The sequence below is a fragment of the Cottoperca gobio genome, chromosome 9 (genome assembly GCF_900634415.1).
Source record: "Cottoperca gobio chromosome 9, fCotGob3.1, whole genome shotgun sequence".
Classification (NCBI taxonomy): Eukaryota; Metazoa; Chordata; class Actinopteri; order Perciformes; family Bovichtidae; genus Cottoperca; species Cottoperca gobio.
The window spans coordinates 11,472,794-11,493,621 of NC_041363.1; the positions used below are offsets into that span (position 1 = coordinate 11,472,794).

Below are 20,828 nucleotides of genomic sequence, written 5' to 3' on the forward strand. Positions count from 1 at the left end.
ACAGCTCCAAACGCACCACCCTGCCTTAATGCCTCGAGATGTTTTCTTCTACCGTGTTATAGTTTGTGATAGACCAGAGCGCTGTGAAGAAGAGAATAAAAGCCTTACAGCACACGAATAAGGATCTTCATAATCTCTAGGGATTTGTGTTCAGCTTTGATCTCTAATAACACCCTAAAATAACATCTTATTAGTTCTGTGAGATGGCCCAGTTATATAGGGGGAGGGGCACGCTTCACATCTGCACGTCTGTCTGTGTGTGCACAACTGTGTCTGCTTGTTTAGGAATATAATTCTTGTTTTTTCCTCAATCTTTTTTTCTTTTTCCTGTTTCCACTCGTGCTGTGTGTCATACCAATTTGTCTGTCAATGTGTGTGTGTGTGTGCTTGTGTTTGCGTGTAACCTTGTAAGAAGAGCTAAAGAAGAAGAGATTAATTTACATCTCAGAATTATTACATTGGTGTGTGGAATAAGGAGACCTCTTGGCTACAGACTACTAAGGAATATCATCCCTGACTTGTTAAACCAAAGCATAATGAGTTGGAATTTAATAGTTTACAGTGTTTCCTGTATATTATGGCATTTCTTTGGCAGTGATGTATGTGTACCCTGTGGCGTTTTATGTACATTCAGCATTTCGCACCCAAACACTAACATTTATTAAATGCATTTCCCTTTCTCATGCTTTTTTTTTACGTTTTAAAATCCCCATTGTTTACATTTTGCGAGTATATGGGATCGTGGTTTTCTTCTGTGGTTTTATTTAGTACCCTGTCTTTTTATTTAATTTAATTTTTTTACTTGCTGTTAAGATTATTTAGGCTATCGGCAGTTTGAGATACTCGTCTAGCAAAAACAATACCACCTCTGTGTTGACACAAATGTCTCTTTACGACTTCCGACTTCATCCACCAAGAAAAAGTCTCGGCAATATTTACACATTTTTACTTTTCTTGTATTGCTTTCCACTTTCAATACTTTTCCGTCTCCCACCACCTCCATGCATCACTCTGCCACTCTGCTGCCCTCTGGTGCAGAACGGGATCAGCCAAACAACTCCATGTCAAACTATGGAAACTATTCTGCTACTGCCTTCTCTGCTGCAGGCCAGTGCAACGAAAGACAATGCTCTAGAGGCACAGCAAGTCAGAGAGGGTGATCATTACAGCATCAGCATATTATCACTGTACTAGGATTACAGCATGTGACAGTGTGACAATTTTAAGGCAGATCAGACACTGCAAAAGATGAGAATGTGTGTCACAGGTTAAGTATGAGACATGAAAGGAATACCCCTCAGCAGGGGCCAGAAATGTTTATGTGTGACCTCATGCAAACAATATGCAGTTCTGCTCATCAAAACATTGCTCTACAGCACTAGTATCTTGAAAGCACCTGAAAATGTGGTTTAAAAAACAAAAAGATTTCTCTATAACATCAAATAGGGTTGGGATCGGTTCGGATATTTTTCAGTCTCTACTGTAAACACACTGTTAAAGCGTTGATATGATGTCATTCTCTCTGTGATTGTCTCTCTCACTCTGTGTCTGCTTGTGTCTTTATTTGTGCAGTCGGGGGACATTGAGATTGTGAATCACAGGACGAAGGAGACCTGTCAACTCAAGTTCTCTCCATACAGTTATTTCTCAAGGGACGTTCCACGGAAGGTAAATGTTTCCTTTCCACACTTATGTACCCAACCTTGGCCTGACGTCACATCATGAGGGTTTCATTGGTCTGATGCTGCCTCCTTCTGGACAGTGCCAGTTAATATATTAGTACTTACAATAGGGTAATATATTCTTCTATATATATATATATATATATATATATATATATATATATATATATATATATATATATATATATAGAAGAAGCTCACAGTATGAGGTCACGTTGCAGTGAAGTAACATCCTTTTTAGTCGCACCAAGGGAAATGTACTGGTATCCTACTAAGGAAAATGCTTAGCATTAGGAGGAAGATAGCTTGCTTTAGTTTCTTCATTCCCTTTAATCTGTTTTCTTATTTCCTTTGGCTCTTTCCAGGTTTCGGGCGTGGTTGCAGACAGTGGGGGCCAGGCTCACTATATCCTCTCTGGTACGTGGGATGATAAAATTGAGAGTGCCAAGATCCTTCAGAGCAGCCGAGGGGGCAGTGGCTCAGAAGGCAAGCAGAAGACAGTCTACCAGACGCTGTCCCCCAAACTGCTGTGGAAGAAATACCCTCTACCGTAAGCCTCATCAGCCTCATAAGGCCGATTTGAACATATTTGCGAAATAATAGTTTTTTAAATATCATTGATTGTACAGCATCGCACCGTGTAACTCCCATTAATTTTCTCTTGCTCTCTCAGGGAGAATGCTGAGAACATGTACTACTTCTCAGCGCTGGCGCTGACCCTGAACGAGCATGAGGACGGAGTGGGAGTAACCGACAGCCGTCTGAGACCTGACCAGAAGCTGATGGAGGAAGGGCGATGGGATGAAGCAAACTCAGAAAAACAGAGGCTAGAGGAGAAACAAAGAGCCGTGAGGAGGAGGAGGGAAGCGGAGGCCTCAGATGCTCTGGATGAAGGTATGAAAACAGGATTTTTGGTGTGTGATAGAGAGGTGCTGAGTAAAGAGACAGACAGTGGTGATTAAGGGAGGGTGGAGGTCTTTTGAGTTCCTGTAGTAAGTGTTCATTATCTGCTTTACAGTTAAATTATCGGTACAAAGGATAAGCAACTGAAAAAGTAAATCTGTTTATTAAAGATTAAAGATGCTTTACATAAACACAAGAGAAGTTAACAACGACTCAAAGAGCATTTCGCTAAAATCCAATCAAAGAGCTGAAATTCTGTTGATGATAATACAGTCAATAGTGTAAATCTGTTCACTCTCAGATTCTCTGATTCTCAATTTTGGATGATTTCTGCAACTATGGTGCAGTGTTGTCTCCCAAATAGTACAAAGTGTCTTTGATTCACACTTCTAGCCAGCTTCTTTGCAAAGGCAGCTGAGGCTCGTGGGTATCGTAGTGTTTAAAGCTATCTGCCAACTAATGTAAAATAATTAATAAAAACAAGTTGAAAGATTAAAAACTGATATCAGTAATAGAAATCTATTGTATTGTTATACTATCTAACAGAATACTGTGTTTCTGTGTTGAAGAACATTGACAATATCATAAAGAGAAAACTTTGAAATGGGAATTTATAGTGGGAAGAAAATGCTACCAAAACCTGCTCGTCCTCCCCCCTTCGGGACTCTATTGCACTAAAGCTTCACACATTTATATACGTCTACAGTATGTTGTATTTACCATTTGAGGCAGTTTACAGCTGCATATCAAGACAGTTATTATTGGGACAAACATCTATGACTGGCCTCAAACCAAAACATTACATAAAATGTTTAATAAGTAGTTGTTATAAAAGTCATTAATTGCATTACTATGGATCGTTTCTTAATATCTCCCACTCTTAACGGTTAGGATTTAAGAAGTGGTACTTATATGGAGAACTTAGCCAAAACTTTTCATCCTGGTGGCATTCCTGTGTGTGTGTGTGTTGTGCGTAGGCTAGGCTGTATGCGATGTACCCATGACTTGTCTTTTTTTTCCTCCCTCTATTGGTGGTCAGAGTGTGATTATGACTCTGGTGAGTGGAGGTTGCCCTGTGCCCCTCTGTTGTGCATCACACACACACACACACACACACACACACACACACACACACACACACACACACACACACACACACACACACACACCATCCTCTTTGTGTCCTCTCTGTGGTCTGCCTCTGTGTAGGGGAACTGCATGATACCCCTCTCATGTCAACTTCTCCAGATAATGAGTCAGGAGAAAAATGACTTTTTCCTGCATACATGTGACATTTTCATTTAGAAATAATATGTTACATGAAATAACAGATACAACTCTAAATCTACAACTATTCTTAACGTGCTATGGGGAAGCCACATTAGCAAGTGATTAATTTGAACTGCATTGTCATCGTCCTGTCTATTCGAATGCTTGTGGGCACTTTTCTGGTGCACTGATGCTTTGTTCATCTGAGCTAAATCTACATGATGTTTTTATAAAGGGAACAACAACATGAGCTGTTTGCTAAGCTTTCTCCCTCTTTTGACTTGGTTTCGATATTAAGAAACAAATGGATTATTCAGTTAAGGGAGTTCTAAAACTGTGATAAAAAATGTCCCCCTTCACTATGATCAATCCAGGTCCACACATTGTGCTCCTTTGTATTTCACTGACACTTTTGAGTTCACAGTTAAATGGTTTCACATTTTGAGCTATCCCAAATGCAGTGCACAGCGATTGATTGATTTCCCTGTATATGCATATGTATGAAGGCAAATTGCTCGCTCGGTGAATTGCCTGAAAGTGTGGCTTCTCTACTAGAGTGCGATTTTTAAATGACGGCGATTGAGCAACACCTGTGCTTCTTCCCACAGGGAAAGAATACGAAGGCTACCAGCCGTTGTGGTTCCACCAGAGGAGGAACTCAGTCACGGGAGAGACAAACTTTGTGTACAAGGGAGGTTACTGGGAGGCGAAGGAAAGACAAGACTGGAGCATGTGTCCTAACATCTTCTAACCCAGGAACTCAACCCGGATCACTCCTAACCTCATCGGACAGGGAACTGTTCTGCCTCTGGTCCTTCAGCAATGGGGCGTAGCTGGCTTATGAGCACCATGTGGACCTTTTAGTGAGAATGTGTATGATTCACAAACTCTCGGATTACCTCCTAATGTACACTCTCTCTCTCTGTTTTTGGGGGAAAAGCAGGGGTGTTCCCTGAATCCTACACTATACAGAAAGATAGATAATGTGTGGATGTGAGGTGGTGTTAGAGTTGTAACACCACACAATAAAGGCGCCTATTCACTCTTGAAATCAGGTGCTCCATAACTCTTTCTCACAATGCACTTTTCTGTGTTCACCCCATTTAAGAGTTTTTATCAATTGGACAGAAACCCATATCACAGAAGCTCACAAAAATAGGCTGACAACTAACAGGGACAAAAATCATAAACGGGCACAGAGAAACAGTGTTGAATACACATGTCAGTATATCAGGGGTTACAAAAAAAGTGTCCTCATCCTTCGTTTTATTCAGCACAATTGATATTATACCAGACTTATTTTATAAATCTTAAATTTGTTCTCTCTTTTTCCTCACAGGAATGATTTCAGGTGCTCATTATTTGCCCCTTTTATTTGCTTAGGAAAGAGGCTCGGCCTGAAAATGGTGTCTGAAATGTTCTGTCTATTATGCAGACAATAAGTGTTCAAAATGTATTAAATAAATGAGACATTCTAAAAAAAAAACATTGATATAAATAATTACAGACAAAATAGGTGACCTAACCACGACCTTGTGAAATAATGCAATATATTTTTTATACTCAGCTCTTTATATCGTATGACATATTTCATGCTGCTTATTTTCACAATATTTTGTGGCAAGTGAGATTTATTTATTGTTATTATTATTATTATTATTATTATTATTATTATTATTATTATTATTATTATTATTATTATTATTATTATTATGCTATTGTATAATTCCTTTTTAAAGTGGTGGTAAAACGAGAGAAACTGAGAAAAAGGACATTTTAAAATAAGAATAAATAATAAATAAATACAATAATTCTGGATCACAATAAACTCTGTCATCGTAAAAATAAGCAGGATAAAATAATATATATATATATATTATAAATAATAACGAGCTTTGTTTTAAAAGCTTATTGGATTACTTCACAATTGTACGTTTATTTAACATATTTTTTCTGTATGTATTAATGTGATTGTTTACTGCATAATGTCTTATTTATTTATTTAATTGTTAACACTTTGAGTCTCTAAAACCAACAGGTAACATTTGATTGGGCAAACCATCTTTCTTACACAGATGAGGCTGGTTTGTCTGAACTGATTAAATATGCAGCAGTGCAGAAATATATTTTGTCTGGTGTGAATGTTGGAGTTTCCCTCCAGAAATTGCAGTCTGTAAAGTAGTGAAGTAGACTATAGTCCATGTAGAGATACTATGGCTGCTTATTCATTTCATCTTGTGAATATGAATTGCCTCTATGCTTCAATGCATTTTCGTCATCTAAACATGCTTCAGACATCTTCCATTTGTAATTCTGATTAGTAAAGTTCTGCAGTAGTGTGTCCTTTAGTTGTAACACGTTAAACATTCATATCACTCTAATGTCCATCAAAGAACTGAATAAGCACTTTCCACTGTGGTAGATCATAGATCAGTACATATCTCTGTGTTGATGTTGAGAACAATTTCTCTCTGTACATGTACTTCACCTTGTCCTCTGGTGCTCTCCCATAGCAACACATATTGTATCCTTGGTGACCATTTTCAGTGACATCATTCTCAGTGGTCATACAGAGTATTAAAAGTCTGCACCAAAGCACTGAGACTTTCAGTGATTAACACCCAGTGCATATAGGAACAAGTTGATTTCTATAGTGTGCATTGCACCAGCTCCACAGCCTCCATCAGTTTGTAGCTCAGACGTTTTCCAGGTGGACTACAGTAGGCTACGTGATACTGGAGCGGCCTCTCTGTGGAGTCCAGAGTGGCTTCAGCTGACAGGAGGTCAAAGGTTATATAAGCAGGCAGGGCTGGTTCCTGTAGCACACCTCTGTGTAATTAGCTCCAGCTACAGATGACTCCCTGCAGCTGCCGCTCCAGACTCAACACAGCTCACATGTGTAGTCCTTTCATTCAGTGTTTATGGACATGCTGATCTGGGATCAGCTTACGAAGGTTCCCCTCAGTCTTTTGCTTTTAATTGACTGAACAAGGGAAAGTGTCCCCTGACCTGTGCACTACACGTCTACGGAGACAAGAGTTTTGAAAACCAGTTGGTAATTATTTTCTAATTATTGTTAGGAATGTAGAATTCAAGGCTGGAGGTATTGTATCTACTGTTTATTCTATTTGTGTGAATATTTTGTGATAAAAGAATGATATTGTAAAATGAAGAATAATTATACTAATCTGAGTATTAAGTTATCTCTACAGTACAGTCAAAATCTGAAAACAAATTGACTGAAGGATTTGCTGTAATTTTAACTTTTAATCCAGATTGATGCTGCAAAGATGGATGTTAACTCTGAGACACCCTCAATTTGGCTGCAGATTTCTTGTTTTATATTTCCAAAAACTGTCTTAACACACTGAAAATATTTTTTATAGAGTCCTTGATACTAGCACATTAGTAACCGTGGTTCAGTGATTTCACAGATTAACACATCTGGCAGTTCCTCTGATGTGCAGGCCATAAAGATGTATTTAAAATGCACTGAATAAGAAAAAACATTCACAAAGTAAAGGAGATGTTCAGTATGACAAGATGATCTGGTAAAATGTAAAAATGTGAGATTTTCCATGAATTAATGATTTGATAATGAAATGAATGATGATTGATTGTTTTTTTTTTTTGCACAAAAGATGCTTCTTCTACCATTTACATAAAAGGTTTTCATGCTTTTCTGTAGTTGTCATGAGCACAGTTTGATCAATCACTAAAACTCTCGTCCAGAATGACATGCTTAAAGAATAATTCAACATTTTTGGAAATGAACTTGTTCACTTTTATTTTACAAAAAATCAACAAATAAGCATATTTTCCAAAATGTCTAACTATTCCTTAAACTTCACTAATTTACCGCTTTGGTTCCCCTCTTTATCTATTTCACATAAACTCAAACATCTAGTGTGTACATAGATACTAGCTATCGATAGAGGCTGTGTACACCTAAAATCATATCAAAGGTGTCACGTTTAAGGATGGAAACTGATGCAGCAAGATGTTTCATTTTTGCTAGCTTGAAAATTGTACAGTTAATTCTGTATGATTACGCACAGTCATGACATCACTGCCGAATGGCGGTGAACAAATTGTACAAATGGAGAGTTAGTCTGTGATTTCCTTTCTCAGCGATCGATTTGAAGACTACTAGAGATTTACCTAAATATATTGTGTTTAGATGACTTTATATTGGAGAATAGGTTATATTTTGAATGATAACAGAGAGCTCATCATAGGTTTTAATCAGTACATTTCCAATTAACGTGATCTCAGTATTGGATGGGGACTTGCCGACTGAAGTTGCCCCAGCGAGGGCCTGTGCGGTAACGGGCAGCTGTAGCAATAACGCAGTGAGGTGTAGCTGTGTTAGCTTATGGCTGGTGTTGCAACAGTACAGTTGTCTGCCTCAAACGGAAAGGGATAAAAACAACTAAAGTGTATTTGGAGAGTGTACTGTAGATTTAAAACAAACTCTTCATCTGCCTTCCCTATCTGGGAGCGTTCTCATGTTAACCCCCTCTCATTGTTACTCATTTCATCTCACTTAATTCACTAAGGTGTGATTTTTTAGCTTTATTTTGTACGCTTTTCTTTTCTGATTTCTACCTTCTCGTGGGTGCCATTATTCTTATGTTGGTGTTTTCATACTGTTTGTATGCATAATGAGTCTGATTTGCGTGCACATGCGGCACACATTTCCTTCTCATTTGATGCTGCTCAGTTTTGAGGCAGAAATAAACTGATGAAGATGGGGAGAGTTTTTTTGCCTTGTCTAAACAGATCCCTGTTTCTTCTCGGATGGGGCTCACGGCTTTGTTGTGAGACGGTGATGTTAATAATCTGAAAGATGATAAAAGTTATGAGACGCATCACAACAGAGGCCTGTTTCAGAAGGTCAAAGGTGATTGACCTGCCTTGACTACTACTTTTACTCCCCAAATACTCGTAGGTGTATTCAGGTGTAACTGCGGAATCAACTGAGGTTTTGCTTCTTTTTTTTTAAATTGTGTATTTTCTCCCTTAATTTATACTTGTATAACATTGTCTTTAAATGACAAAGACACAATAATGAAAAAATAAAATAATAAAGTTGTTATTGTTGACACTGGATATCTGTCTGCTTTATTTTGTTTCTGCTGAAAAATGGGATGGCTTTAAATTACATATTTTATTGACATTGACTGATTGACTGACATTGTTTGCCAGTTTTTCATTACAAAAAAAGTGCCAGTTAAAACATTGATAACCCTCAACAGTTTTTGTAAGGAGCAAAACTGCAGCAATAGACTACCATTACTACTAAAGGTAGTTAAAATAATATAGTAAGCCTTGTAGACCTACTTAATATTTTCCCACATGACAGTTTGTAGAAAGCTTTGAAACAACTTTTAGACCAATATGTTGTGAAACATAATACAGACAATATAACTGTACAGTATATGTATGTATGTATGTATGTATGTATGTATGTATGTATGTATGTATGTATGTATGTATGTATGTATGTATGTATGTATGTATGTATGTATGTATGTATGTATGTATGTGTTTAAGACAATTCAAATATTTAGACCCTTTCACAGACTTTTGGCCTCTTGAACTGTCTTCTGGGCTTTCTTTGGCGCTAACATAGACGCTGTGCGCGCGGCAGTTCGCCTCCTCCTGGTGCTCGCCGTCCTGTGTGGGTCGCGAGCTGTTGTAGCTGTTTCCAGGGCAACCTACTGAAGCTCCTGTCAATCAAGAATTACGCGCTGCAGCTGTGTGAGCTTCAGCGCTCACAGTCCAGTTCAGCATCGAGATTTTAAGTTTATTCCGTGAAAGTAAGTAAGTTATGGATGTGTGATGCAGTTAAATGGTGGTGGTATTATTTAGTCATTTAAAATGTGATTGTTTTTTTGTCTTCGTATAACCTAGCTACATGTACTTTAAAGCAGACAGACTACCCTATGTGAGTCAGGTTAACCGTGTGTTTATTTTAGTGGTGTTAAAGAACTGTGTTAGCTGTGCCTTTTTTTAAATCTGAAATCCCTACTAATGCTAGAAGCTTAATGATGAGATTCTGGTAACCTGGGTTTAGAAAACTTAGTGTCTTTAACACTACAGCTATTAAGCATTTCAGTCATGGCTAGCTAAACATTTGAGAGGATAATTCCTGCTACAGTGTTAAAGTTGTACAACTCCTGAACATAATGTACATTTTGGGGAGTGGGAGAGACAGGAAGGCAAAGGAATTTATAGTCTTCTTAGTGAAAAGCAGGCTTACTAACAAGCTAAATTGCCATGGTTTCCTGGACAACTGAGCAACATAAACCCCCCACTCCCTTTATGACTGCCCAGTCAGCCATAACTAATGGTGGGTACTACTAGGGATGTTGTGTCTGCTGAGTGTCTGCTGAGTGTCTGCATGTTTGTCTTCAGCAACAGAACATGGCTGACGGAGGCCATGACGGAGCAGAGAAAGACGCAGAGGACACAGATGAGCTTCTTTACACAGGTTTTTATTACAAGTACATCTATGTGGTGTACATCTCACCTTATTGGGAGTTTGCACCTAGTCTTGTTAACCCTTCTGTCTGCCCTCACTCACAGATCTCAATGACAACAGCAGTGTGTCTGGGCTGGACTCTCCTCCTCTCAAACTGGACCACTGTGACCTCCTCCTAGATGCTATTGATGCTCAGCTTGGTCAGCTGCAGGTCTGTGATTTTCATTATATTCATAATGTATGTATGTGTGTATGTGTGATCTGGAATATAGTTTTCAAGTAGTAAGTGTTATTAATGAATACAGATCCAACCCCAGAAACGTCAGACAATTTCCAGAGAGCGTGATTGCAATGATGCAGGTAATGCCATACCACACTCCTTATACCAAATTTGAGATTTTGTTTTTTTCAGGTGATAAACGTTTTTTTAATTATTATAATTTTCTAGCTTCCCTCAGGTGGAGTCAACCTCTGAGCAAAGACACAGGGTTTGGGAGCACAACTCAAACAAATGACACACCCATGTCTTGTCTTGATTTGATACACACTCCGACAATCGAGCAAACTTCAGGTAATATTTAATTTCTAGTATCATTACAGGAGGAACTGTGATTTCTAACTGTTTATAGGTTGTCTTTTAGGCTGTTAGAAAAATAACCTGCAGTAATATAAATAAAAACTACTGCTTTTCACCAGGCTTGTGTCAACATACTGTATGTGCTTGAGTTAGAACAGATAAAAAAAACCACAAGTGAAATGCATAAGATGTGTATGCTCAGTAACCAGTTTAATATTATATTAAACCAGGAGTCTTAATTGGGTTTGTATTGGTGCTGACAATTTATAGAAGCCAATATATAATTGAGGTCTGCAAAGGAAGTGCACACATAAAACAGAACATATTTCCTTTTTACAGCATATTATACTAACATTTTCTACAATTCTTTTTATCATGGCATGCTATACTATGACATTTCTTAATGCAGTATTATACTATGACTTAAAAAAATGAATTTATGATTTTATTTATGATATAGTATACCATGACTTTTTTTATTGACATTTTTTATGACATTGTTTATGACATACTCCATCAGGGCTACCAAGGTTTTGATGACTGAGTGCCAATTTATGGAGCCAGCCTATGATTGAGGGCTGCACAGGAAAAATGCACACAAAAAACTAAATATATTTCACATCTCACTTCCACATTTAACTGCTGAGATGTCCACTGAAATCGCTAACTTAAGCTAACAGCACTAGCATTGATAACCGAACGTATTTCCTGAGATGCCACTAGTTCCCATGCACCAGTAGTCTTTTACAAGTTGTCACTCCTAACCTGAGAGACGTTTATTGGGATAAAGTGGCCGAGTAGTGTATCAAATGTAAGCTATCAAATGTGAAAGTACTGGAAACGGTTTATATGAACGTGTTAACTCCTTGGTGCAACAGGAACAACATTTTTCCCTACACAAAAGCACCCCATCTCCTCTGCTCTTTCCCCCAGAGAGGAGCACAGGCTGCCAGGAAGGTCCTGTCACTCATGAGGAAACTAAAGAGAAATTAGACAGAAGGACAAGAGACAAAAAGGAAATAGAGTCTCAGAGGGAGCAGGTCATATGGAGGCTCGAGAGGCTGCTTGGCGACACCTGTAACGAGGGAAGGATGGCAGGAGAAATCCACCGTCCTTCAGACAGCATCTGCACTGAGGACTTTGTCAGACGCTTTGTCGAATTGGCATTGCCAACGAGTAATCTGCAGCAACTAGACAAAGAAGAAGTGGCTGAGAGGACAGAGATATCCGACTGTGACACTTGCCAGAGTGAACAAATGGGACACAGTATTCTTAATGTCAACAGAAGACACACAGAGACTCAATATTGTCAAAGACAGGAACTGGAGAAATGTGTTTATGACCGCTATGTAGTAAATACATCACGCAGTGAGAAAGCAGGAGCTGTTGAGAGGTGCAGCACACCACAGATGCTTGGTGATGATAGCAGCAGTGAGTACTCTCTTTACACACTCTTGCTGTGGATATTTATAGTGCCCAGAGGATTAAATCTAACTCGCAGAACTTTCCTCTTCCTACATCTAATGGGCATATTGCCTTGAAATTTAACTGAGCCCATTCATTACCCTCAGAGGATGAAACCTTTCCATTCTTGACATGATCTTTTGCAGTACCCTTATCCCAAAATGTCAACTTTACACACATGCATAACCTAATTACAATGAAATTTGAAGAGCACATTCAATTTTTGTTAGGGAGTAATTTGAATGATCCCCATGGCCTATCCTGAAGTCCCATCCATAGGGAATACTTGAAGTACAAGTACAATGAGTATAGTGTTTGTACCAGCACTTGGTTAGTGGATTATCCATTGCAGCTTCTACAGCATAATAACCTGCATCTAGACTTTCATTTATTTCCATTTTATGGGCCCTTTACACCTTTTATTTACTCTTTCAGTCTCTCACAGAACCGAGGTTGTAACAGAACATGAAACCCCACAGATGAACCACAGCTGTTCTCCTAAGGCCAAGTGTTTGGCAGGTACCACACACAGATGACACTGTGACCTGCTCGCAGTGTAGCTAATCCTCCAGGGAATTCTTCCACTTCAAACATCTGCTTGTTTCTCTTATAGGAGTGCCTGTTTGGAGCTTTGACTCTGTGTCCATTGACAGTGACCTTGACTCAGTCTGCACAGAGCAAGTCAGGCACCATATTCACAGGAGACCAGGTGAGGGAGTGCAGAACATTTGACGGGAAGCAAGGGTCATTTAAAACATGTTGATGCATAAAATGACGTCTGCACACTTCTCCATGCCACAAAGTGGATTTAGGACTACATATGTTTTGATCCTAGTTGGATTTTCATCAGGTCAGAATGCTTAAAGTTTTTCCTTATTCACATTTGTTCTAGATAACTTTTTATAGAAGGGTGTGGTAAGACCCAATTTCTGTGCAGCACATGTCTCTCCTTTTTTCCTCTAACTAAATGCAATATTTCAGAACGTAGGTGTGATATGTTTATAAATTGATGTATGTTTTTGTTATTTAGCCTTTATTGTATGTGGTTTGTTCCATTGAGCTCAAGGATCTCTTCACAAGGGAGACCTAGCTAAGAGCGTATACATTTGAGTACATTCAAATGATCATATAAAACATTTGCACACAGACATCCTGGACCCAATAGATTTCACCATAGTGTTAAACTTGTTCAAGATCAATCTGTAGATTGTCCCATGCAGTAGGTGCAGAGAATCTAAAAGCCTTCTTTCCCAATTCAGTTCTGAGTTAAGGAACAACAAAAGGCAAAACGTCCTGTGACCGGAGATTGTAGTATTCATAATTCCAATTTAAAAGAGAAGAGAAGTTTTTATGTTTTTGTGTAAGTTATTGAATTGTTATTTATCAAATGTTTTATCACCCTTGGTGTTTTGGATGAGCCACAGCTGCCATCATAGAGCTTGTTGCCTGTTGGTGTGCATGATGTATAAATATGGGTGTGGTTTCCACTTTTTGAGCTTTCTGACCTCCCAAAGATCCAAGAAGAAACGTAGTCTTTAATTAACTTTTGTGGCATGGAGTAAGCAGCATGCGTTATGTTTTTCAATAGCTTTGCACCTATGTGATGTGTGTATAATTCAACATATATAAAATATCACGATAATGCTTGGAAAACAAACTATTTGAAGCAGAAAATAATAAATAATACATTAGACTTGTATAGCGCTTTTCAAATAACTCAAAGACGCTTGTAAATAACAAGAATACAAAAGAATATGTATGAAACTACAGTTTGTGGGATCCCTCCAAGGATGGCGCGCTCTCATTCAGTCTGTCACAGGCATGGATGACTGCTGTACCAACCACAGTGACTATGACACACACACACAGGAAGAAAGTAAACCTCGTTCTACATCAGGTAAAGCAAGATCGGACTGTGTATTCCTTTTTTGAGTCCACAGTAACGTGAGAACAATTTAATCTTTAAATGTCAACAAATTTGCCTTTTCTTTGTTTACAAAGGCCAAAGCTCCTCTCATGGAAAAGTACATAACAGAAGTCCTTCTGTCCGTAAAGCACAGCGCAATAAGAGAGAGCTGTGCAGGTAAATCACATGCAACATTAAAAAACATTTTAGTCTATCTTCAGTGTTGTGTACAACTTTAAAATGATTATTTTTGCATATATTTATGACTGGTACATTGCATGTTTGTGTATCGCAGACTTGTGTGTTCTTTAGAGGACAATGAGAAGGACACAGGTGAGGAAATGAATCGCAGGAGCAAGAGATGCAGGCCTGAGAGGACATCCGAGAAGATGCAATCTGATTGGGCAAAGATGAAAGAGCGTCTCTCTACACTCAGACAAGTGAGAATGACTTCTCCCGGTGTATTTAAGTATCATATGAAGAGTATTTTGAGAAATGTTTTCATGTCAAATTTATACATTCCCTGTAAACATGTGTATGCAACATCATTTGTGTGTCTGGTTTAGAAATGTGAGAAAAAGGAGCAGACACTACAGAAGAAGAAGACTCAGTTAAAAGATGTTGAGCTCTCCCTCTCTGAACTTCAACAGAGAAGAAAGGTAAAGTGTAGCATCTTATATATCCAGTAGCTTATCAGAACACTGCATACAGAAGTCTCACCAATACTCAGTTTTTGGTATACGTCCCAGAATGCCTCGCAGGAATTGGAGCGACTGACTGTGGAGACGGCAACAATGGAGAAGGAGAAGAGGACTCTGGAGTTTGTGCTGAGAGACAGTAGGGCAGGGAAGGATTCTATTAGGTATAAAACAAACAGTATTATACAACTCTGTATACATCAACATGGTCACATCACATTGCATCAACATAATCCTGTGCTGTATAAAGGATAGCAATTGTGTTGTAGTTGCCAGCTGCATGAGCTGCAGAGGCAGAGAGAGTCCTGTATCCTCGAGGTAAGAGACCTGGAAGAAGAACTTGCAACCCTGAGTCAATGTAAGCAGACTCTGAAGGATGGAGCCTTCCTGGAGAGGGTAATGAAACCTGAATCAAGCAATATGTATGGCAATGCTTGGCTGTGTTCAGTCATTTACATGTTTTAATGTCAGGGGTTTTTTCTTATCACAGCCCGGCAGTGTCTTCATGTCAGTGCTGGAGAGGGAGGAGATGGAAAGACAGCTGGATAACGCCAAAACAGAACTGTTTTCTGAACAGCGACGTGCACGAGAGAAGCTTGAGTCCATGCAAGAAGTACTGTGTTAATACCTATTTATATCTATAATTATAACTATGACAATTATAAACCTTTACAAGATTAAATATATTTCATGTCATTATAACAGTGTTCAAACTATAAAAATTATAAATAAAACATTGTAAATTACTACATTATTTTTTGGTTTGATGTCAGTGATGTTTGTAGATGAGGAAATAAAAAAGAAACGTTCTCAGCAAGTCATATATATATATATATATATATATAATGCTGATTTTAAAGGGACACTTATTTTATGTATTCAATGACTTTTACTTTATGAAGAAAATAGGTTATGTTTGAACCAAAAGGTCATAACAAAAAATATACCGAGTATTTTATTGTAATGTCAACAAACATTTGCAGCATCAAACATTGATAAGCTGTCACGTTTATTAAAAACATGCCACACGGTGTGATGGCAGGCTCTAAACCTGTTTTTACCCTTTAGTTAATATTTGAATCACAGATTATGTGTTTAACATGTTAATGTTTATTACCAGCTTATTTTGTGAATGTTTAATTTTAGTTTAGCTGTTTTCTTTATAGTTTGAGTGAAACTACAGTGAGAAGGTAGGCCCATTTGTTTTGGTTTCCATTTCTGTTTCAAATCTCTGGATTTGTTTTTACGTGTGATCTCGGATCAGAAGTTGGAGGAGACCTGTGAGGAGCTCAAGAGGGTCACCGAGGCTGAGAGCTTACTGAGGAACAGCTGTGATTGTCTGGAGGAGAAACGGAGGCAGAAAAAGAATCAGATTGAGGTGGCACCTGATGACAGCATTTCAATTCAAATATGTATCTATTAAGCAAATGACACACTGTCAACATCCAGTTTGTGTTTATCAAAATGTTCTAACTATCCCTTCTATTTCTGGTGTATCTCTCTCTGTCAGGCAGAGGAGTTCCAAGTAGGCGAGCTGCGGGGTGAACTGGGAGAATGCAAGATCAGAGTGGGCACTCAGGAGAAGATGTTGGCCCAGAAGGAGCTGCAGCTGCTAGATTTACAGGAGCAACTCGGGGCCTTAAAAGCAGAACGAGATGGACTGAAGGGGGAGCTACAACACCTGAACACCCAGCACTGCAATGCACGGAAAGAGGCCCACGAGAAAGCTCATAGAATGATAGTAAGTGCTGTGGTTTAAGAGTCTACAAGCGATAGTGTTTCAAGTCATTACAGTTCCTATTTGTTTTTATCCAGGAAGCAGCATTGAAGCAGCAAAAAAAAGAATTGGCTTTGACTCATGAGCAGCACGTCCAAAAGGTTACACGCATGTCTGCGAAACTAAAATATTGATTTTTCAAATGACATCATCACAGTTTGATTAATGATGTAGCAATCCTTCTGGCTGTCGTGTCCTCAGGTTAATAAGCAGACAGAAGAGGAGAAGGCTTTAAAAGAACAAGCTCTCTCCCAAACACGATACATTGAGTCCTTGAAAAGTTCCATTAAGGTCAGTATGTTTCCCTAAACATATGAAATCCACTGTTACACTATATAAGTGTAAACTATTTGGTGAACTGTTTTATCCAAGTACCCTGCACTGACAATAATGCAGGTAGTGTTAAGTTTGTGTGGCATTCGTGGGTATGAAAACCCAACTTTTCTGTGTTATCTTCATGATTATAGCACTATACGTAGAGTAAGTACACACTGTTCATGTGATCCTCTCCTATTCTGGCAGCTAAAAGACAAAGAGGCAAAGAAGCTGAGGGATTCTCTGGAGCAGCAGCAGCAGGAGGCAGAGAAGCAGCATCTACAAGCCTTGGAAAAGGTACTCTGATAATCCTCTTCCTAAAATATACAATATTATTTGCAACATGATTGCATGTTATACACACTATGCTCTCATTTAGGTGCACACCATAATAGAGGAGGAGAGGAGGAGGTGGGAGGCAGAACAAGTGGAAGCAGTGCAGGTGCACTGTGGGATACTGGAAGAGCAGAATAAAAAGAGCTTGGACAGCATGAGGAGTGAGATGCAGCGAGAGAAGAGTAAAGCTCTGGCTCTCCAATATAAAGTGGTGAAACTAAAAACTGTAAGGTGACTCCCATCCATGACAACATTGCCATCTTAAATAAATCAGAAATGTATTCTTATTGTATTCTGATTTTCATTCTCTTTTATGATTTTCTTTGTATCTGGAAGAGAGTGCAGAAGATGGAGAGTGAAAGCTCTGCACAGCAAAGAGAACAGGAGTCTTTGATGGCTGTTATTTACAAATCACTGAAAGAGGAGCACCAGGCTGAGCTGCAGAAGTTGCGGAGACAGGTGGCACAGGTACAAGAAAACCACAGAAGGCAATCATTCGCAGGCACATAAAGAGACGTGCTGCTGTAAAAAGAGCTGACATTGTGTGGTCTGTGCTCACAGGAGAGTCAGAGAGCAGTGCTGGGGCTCGAGAAGGCCGTTCAGCTGGCAGAGAAAGAGGCCGACAGGCTTCGGCTGATGCTGGAAGAAAGCAAGAGCAGCCATACCCAAATCACAGCTGAGTTGGAACAGCAGCTCAGGCACTGGGCCAAGGAGCTGGGAGCAGAGTGCCAGCATCTACACCTCTTAATGGAGCAGAGTGGAGCCAAACAAAGTTCTGTGCAACTACTTGACAGGTATCCTATACTTTCCTGCTCTGGTTTACATTCATATCTGGTTTAGAAAGAATACTTTGTAAGCAACATGGTGTGCTACTAATTCTGATGCCTTTTGTATTGTGCAGTCCTACAGCAGCTGAGGCGCTTATAAACCTGAGAGCACGAAGAGAGCAATTGAAGCACTTGATTAACCACCTACAGCAGGAGCTTCATTTACAGAAGCAAACCACTGAGCAGCTGAGGAAAGACAAGGTATAGTTAAGACTGCCTGTTGTTTGCAAATACAGCACGTTAAATGTATACATGAATACAAGTTCGTATTTTTTTCAGGACCGAGAATTGAGCATTCAGAGGCAACAGCTGAGGATGGACAGAGACCTAGCCTTGGATTCTCTAAAGGAGCGTCTCATTCAGGTATGAAACCTACAAATCTCATGTCGGTGCACATACACAGCAGACTCATCACTCACAGCATTATTATGAAACGGTGTCTGCATCTGAAGGAGCACATCGAGGAGTTAAGCAGTCTGAACTGGCCTTATATGTGTGATGGTGGAGCTGAGGGAGGAGTGGCACCATCTCTTCGCAAACAGCTGAAGGCCAAAGACCTGGAGCTCAGGCAGGTTCAGAGGAGCATGGCTCAGTGGAAGGAACAGACTGCAGCTCGTCTGTCGTGCAAGTTTGAAGAAGAGTTGACGGCTGAACTGGAAAGGTAACATGCGAACAAACTAAGTCAAAATAGAGGCTGTTGTTGTTTTAAGCAGTGATTTCTATACTATTTGGAAAGGAAATAGAACGTGAAATGGAAATTTAAATATATTCTGCTTTTCCATATTTAAGTTTTGCTCAAATGTTTGCTGTCCCACAGGTGCAAGACAAAGTTGTTAAGGGGCAGGTAACTGGTTTCTGATGAGATACTAACTAGCTGTCTGTCCTCTCAAAAGCATGATCTCACCCCAACTTACTGCGATATGCGTTTTATACCATAGATGTAACATTAACCGTACATGTAAACCTATAACTCCTTTGTTTAGTTATAATTATTCACAACTAACAACTTGTCAAATGCTTGTTTGTTTTCCAGAAAACCATCAAAGTCTCGAGAGGAGAGGCAAAGAGAGTCAGAGAGGCCTGAAGGAGAGATGACGCTTAGTGCAAAGGTAAACGTTTTACTGCTCCTGTGTGAGCATGAACACGTAGCTCTAACAGATACGCATCCTAAAGATATTCAATATTCTATATTTGTTCATTGACAAAAGAAACCTTGTCTTTTCCCCTTTAGGTAGCTCAGAATTCAGCTTGCTCTCCCTCCCTCCATGTTGTGGACTCTGCTGCCTCCCACAGCCCCTCAGACGTGGCTTCATTTAAGCTTCTACGTTACCTCCAGAGCAGAGTCAAGCAGCTCCGTGTAGAAAACCAGGCCTACACCTGGAGCCCAACGCTTGCAAATACAATCCCTTTAGATTTGTCAGGATCTTATCTTACCACAGTGGGTGCATTGTTTTAAGAGCTAGTCGCTGCACTTACAGTGGTGATAAACAAGTAAACTGCAGGCATTTGTACTTAAGGCACACTGCATTTCTTTACATTTATTAATGACATGGAGCACTGTCCTCCAGAAGCACCACAGGAACAAGAAGCATCACAAAGAACCTGTTGTCCCCTGTAAGAGGCACAACACCTCCAGAAGTCCTGTCAAAATATGTCAAAGTACTTCTACGAGGAAAAAACGACTGTAAATGTGGCAGTATCATTAACATTTCAATATTATTTCTGTGCTTGTCCTCATAATATTATTTAAAACATGTAATACTGGTGTCTCCTTTATAGATCACTCAAGGTCAAGACTTTGCCGGGATTCAGAGTCACTCAACAATTAGGACAGTTTTACGTTAAGGACATGAAACCCAACTGTCGGCGTTACACACACCGTTATATTATGTAATGCATTTCAAGCTCTTTTTTGTGGCCACCTAAATGAATCATTTACTGTTACATGTGTTTAAGATTGACGATTAACAAGCAGGTCACACTGACAAATGACACAACCGAAGTCAACTTTTATGGGTTACGGTTACAATGAACTCTGCATGTCAAAGAACCTCATGAAGCTGAGGTGGGTCTCTTTTGTAACTATAAATGTTACAATATGTTAAATTGTACATTGTATAATTGAACATTTCTGGCAAGTTCAAACAGAAGTATGTCATTAACATCTTAATTAATTTAGTTAAAATGTCTCATCTTAATAACATAATTCACTGAGATTGACACCAGATTAATCATATCTGCTATCGCACATGCTGTCTGTTCATTTCATTTTGTTTGACATGCTTGTGTTCACAAGGTGTTTCAGCCGGCTGGAGTATTTGTGTTGTCCGTTCTTTCTGTGTTATCAAATGTTTAAAAGGACAAAGTAGGACCAGTGCCTATTATTTAACAACTATTTCCCTATTTAAGTAAACAATCGTCAGCATCAGTCTTGTACTCTGAGCCGGCCCGAACTGAACTAATAAAGACAATAAATGACATGGCTCTAATTGAAATGGCATTGGACACTATTTGTATTAATTTTGTGTGACAACTTGGAGGCTGTTGCACTCGATAACCTAATAGTTCATTGATTAAAATCATATTT

The 20,828-nt window shown here is 39.1% G+C and overlaps 2 protein-coding genes across 12 annotated transcripts in view; both read left to right on the forward strand.

Moving 5' to 3' along the window:
• The window catches only part of osbp2b (oxysterol binding protein 2b), a 44,478-nt gene extending 35,514 nt beyond the window's left edge, over positions 1-8,964 (forward strand). For all 4 annotated transcript variants that reach the window (XM_029439892.1, XM_029439894.1, XM_029439893.1 and 1 more), the window contains 4 exons: positions 1,573-1,668; positions 2,048-2,232; positions 2,356-2,576; positions 4,463-8,964. In XM_029439892.1, coding sequence (XP_029295752.1) covers positions 1,573-1,668; positions 2,048-2,232; positions 2,356-2,576; positions 4,463-4,605 — 645 coding nt within the window. In that variant the 3' untranslated portion in view covers positions 4,606-8,964. The remainder of the gene's footprint in view (positions 1-1,572; positions 1,669-2,047; positions 2,233-2,355; positions 2,577-4,462) is intronic.
• Positions 6,790-20,721, forward strand: LOC115013528 (trichohyalin). Of its 8 annotated transcripts, none has more exons than XM_029439887.1 (30): positions 6,790-6,909; positions 9,490-9,676; positions 10,275-10,350; positions 10,446-10,552; positions 10,647-10,701; positions 10,790-10,912; positions 11,852-12,349; positions 12,818-12,901; positions 12,996-13,091; positions 14,172-14,279; positions 14,384-14,465; positions 14,584-14,728; positions 14,855-14,947; positions 15,038-15,150; positions 15,256-15,382; positions 15,477-15,599; positions 16,251-16,364; positions 16,497-16,727; positions 16,802-16,864; positions 16,965-17,054; positions 17,286-17,375; positions 17,458-17,640; positions 17,751-17,882; positions 17,976-18,208; positions 18,316-18,442; positions 18,521-18,604; positions 18,694-18,902; positions 19,059-19,085; positions 19,275-19,350; positions 19,473-20,721. In XM_029439887.1, the coding sequence occupies exons 3-30, from the start codon at positions 10,284-10,286 to the stop codon at positions 19,695-19,697; spliced, it is 3,705 nt and encodes a 1,234-aa protein (XP_029295747.1). In that variant the 5' UTR covers positions 6,790-6,909; positions 9,490-9,676; positions 10,275-10,283; the 3' UTR covers positions 19,698-20,721. The 8 variants fall into 8 exon arrangements, 7 of the variants coding, with proteins under 7 accessions (XP_029295747.1, XP_029295744.1, XP_029295749.1 ...); XR_003832808.1 differs by lacking the exons at positions 6,790-6,909; positions 9,490-9,676 and adding an exon at positions 9,707-9,804 and having other exon boundaries at positions 19,473-19,925; positions 20,021-20,721; XM_029439884.1 differs by lacking the exons at positions 6,790-6,909; positions 9,490-9,676 and adding an exon at positions 9,707-9,804.
• The last annotated feature ends 107 nt before the right edge of the window (positions 20,722-20,828 follow it).

Excerpts from the sequence above, each read along its gene's own strand:
- LOC115013528 (XM_029439884.1), top strand. The coding sequence starts at position 9,775 with ATGTACTTTAAAGCAGACAGACTACCCTAT. Across the intron at positions 9,805-10,274 it reads AAGCAGACAGACTACCCTAT|CAACAGAACATGGCTGACGG; the intron begins GTGAGTCAGGTT and ends GTTTGTCTTCAG. Across the intron at positions 12,350-12,817 it reads GCTTGGTGATGATAGCAGCA|TCTCTCACAGAACCGAGGTT; the intron begins GTGAGTACTCTC and ends TTACTCTTTCAG.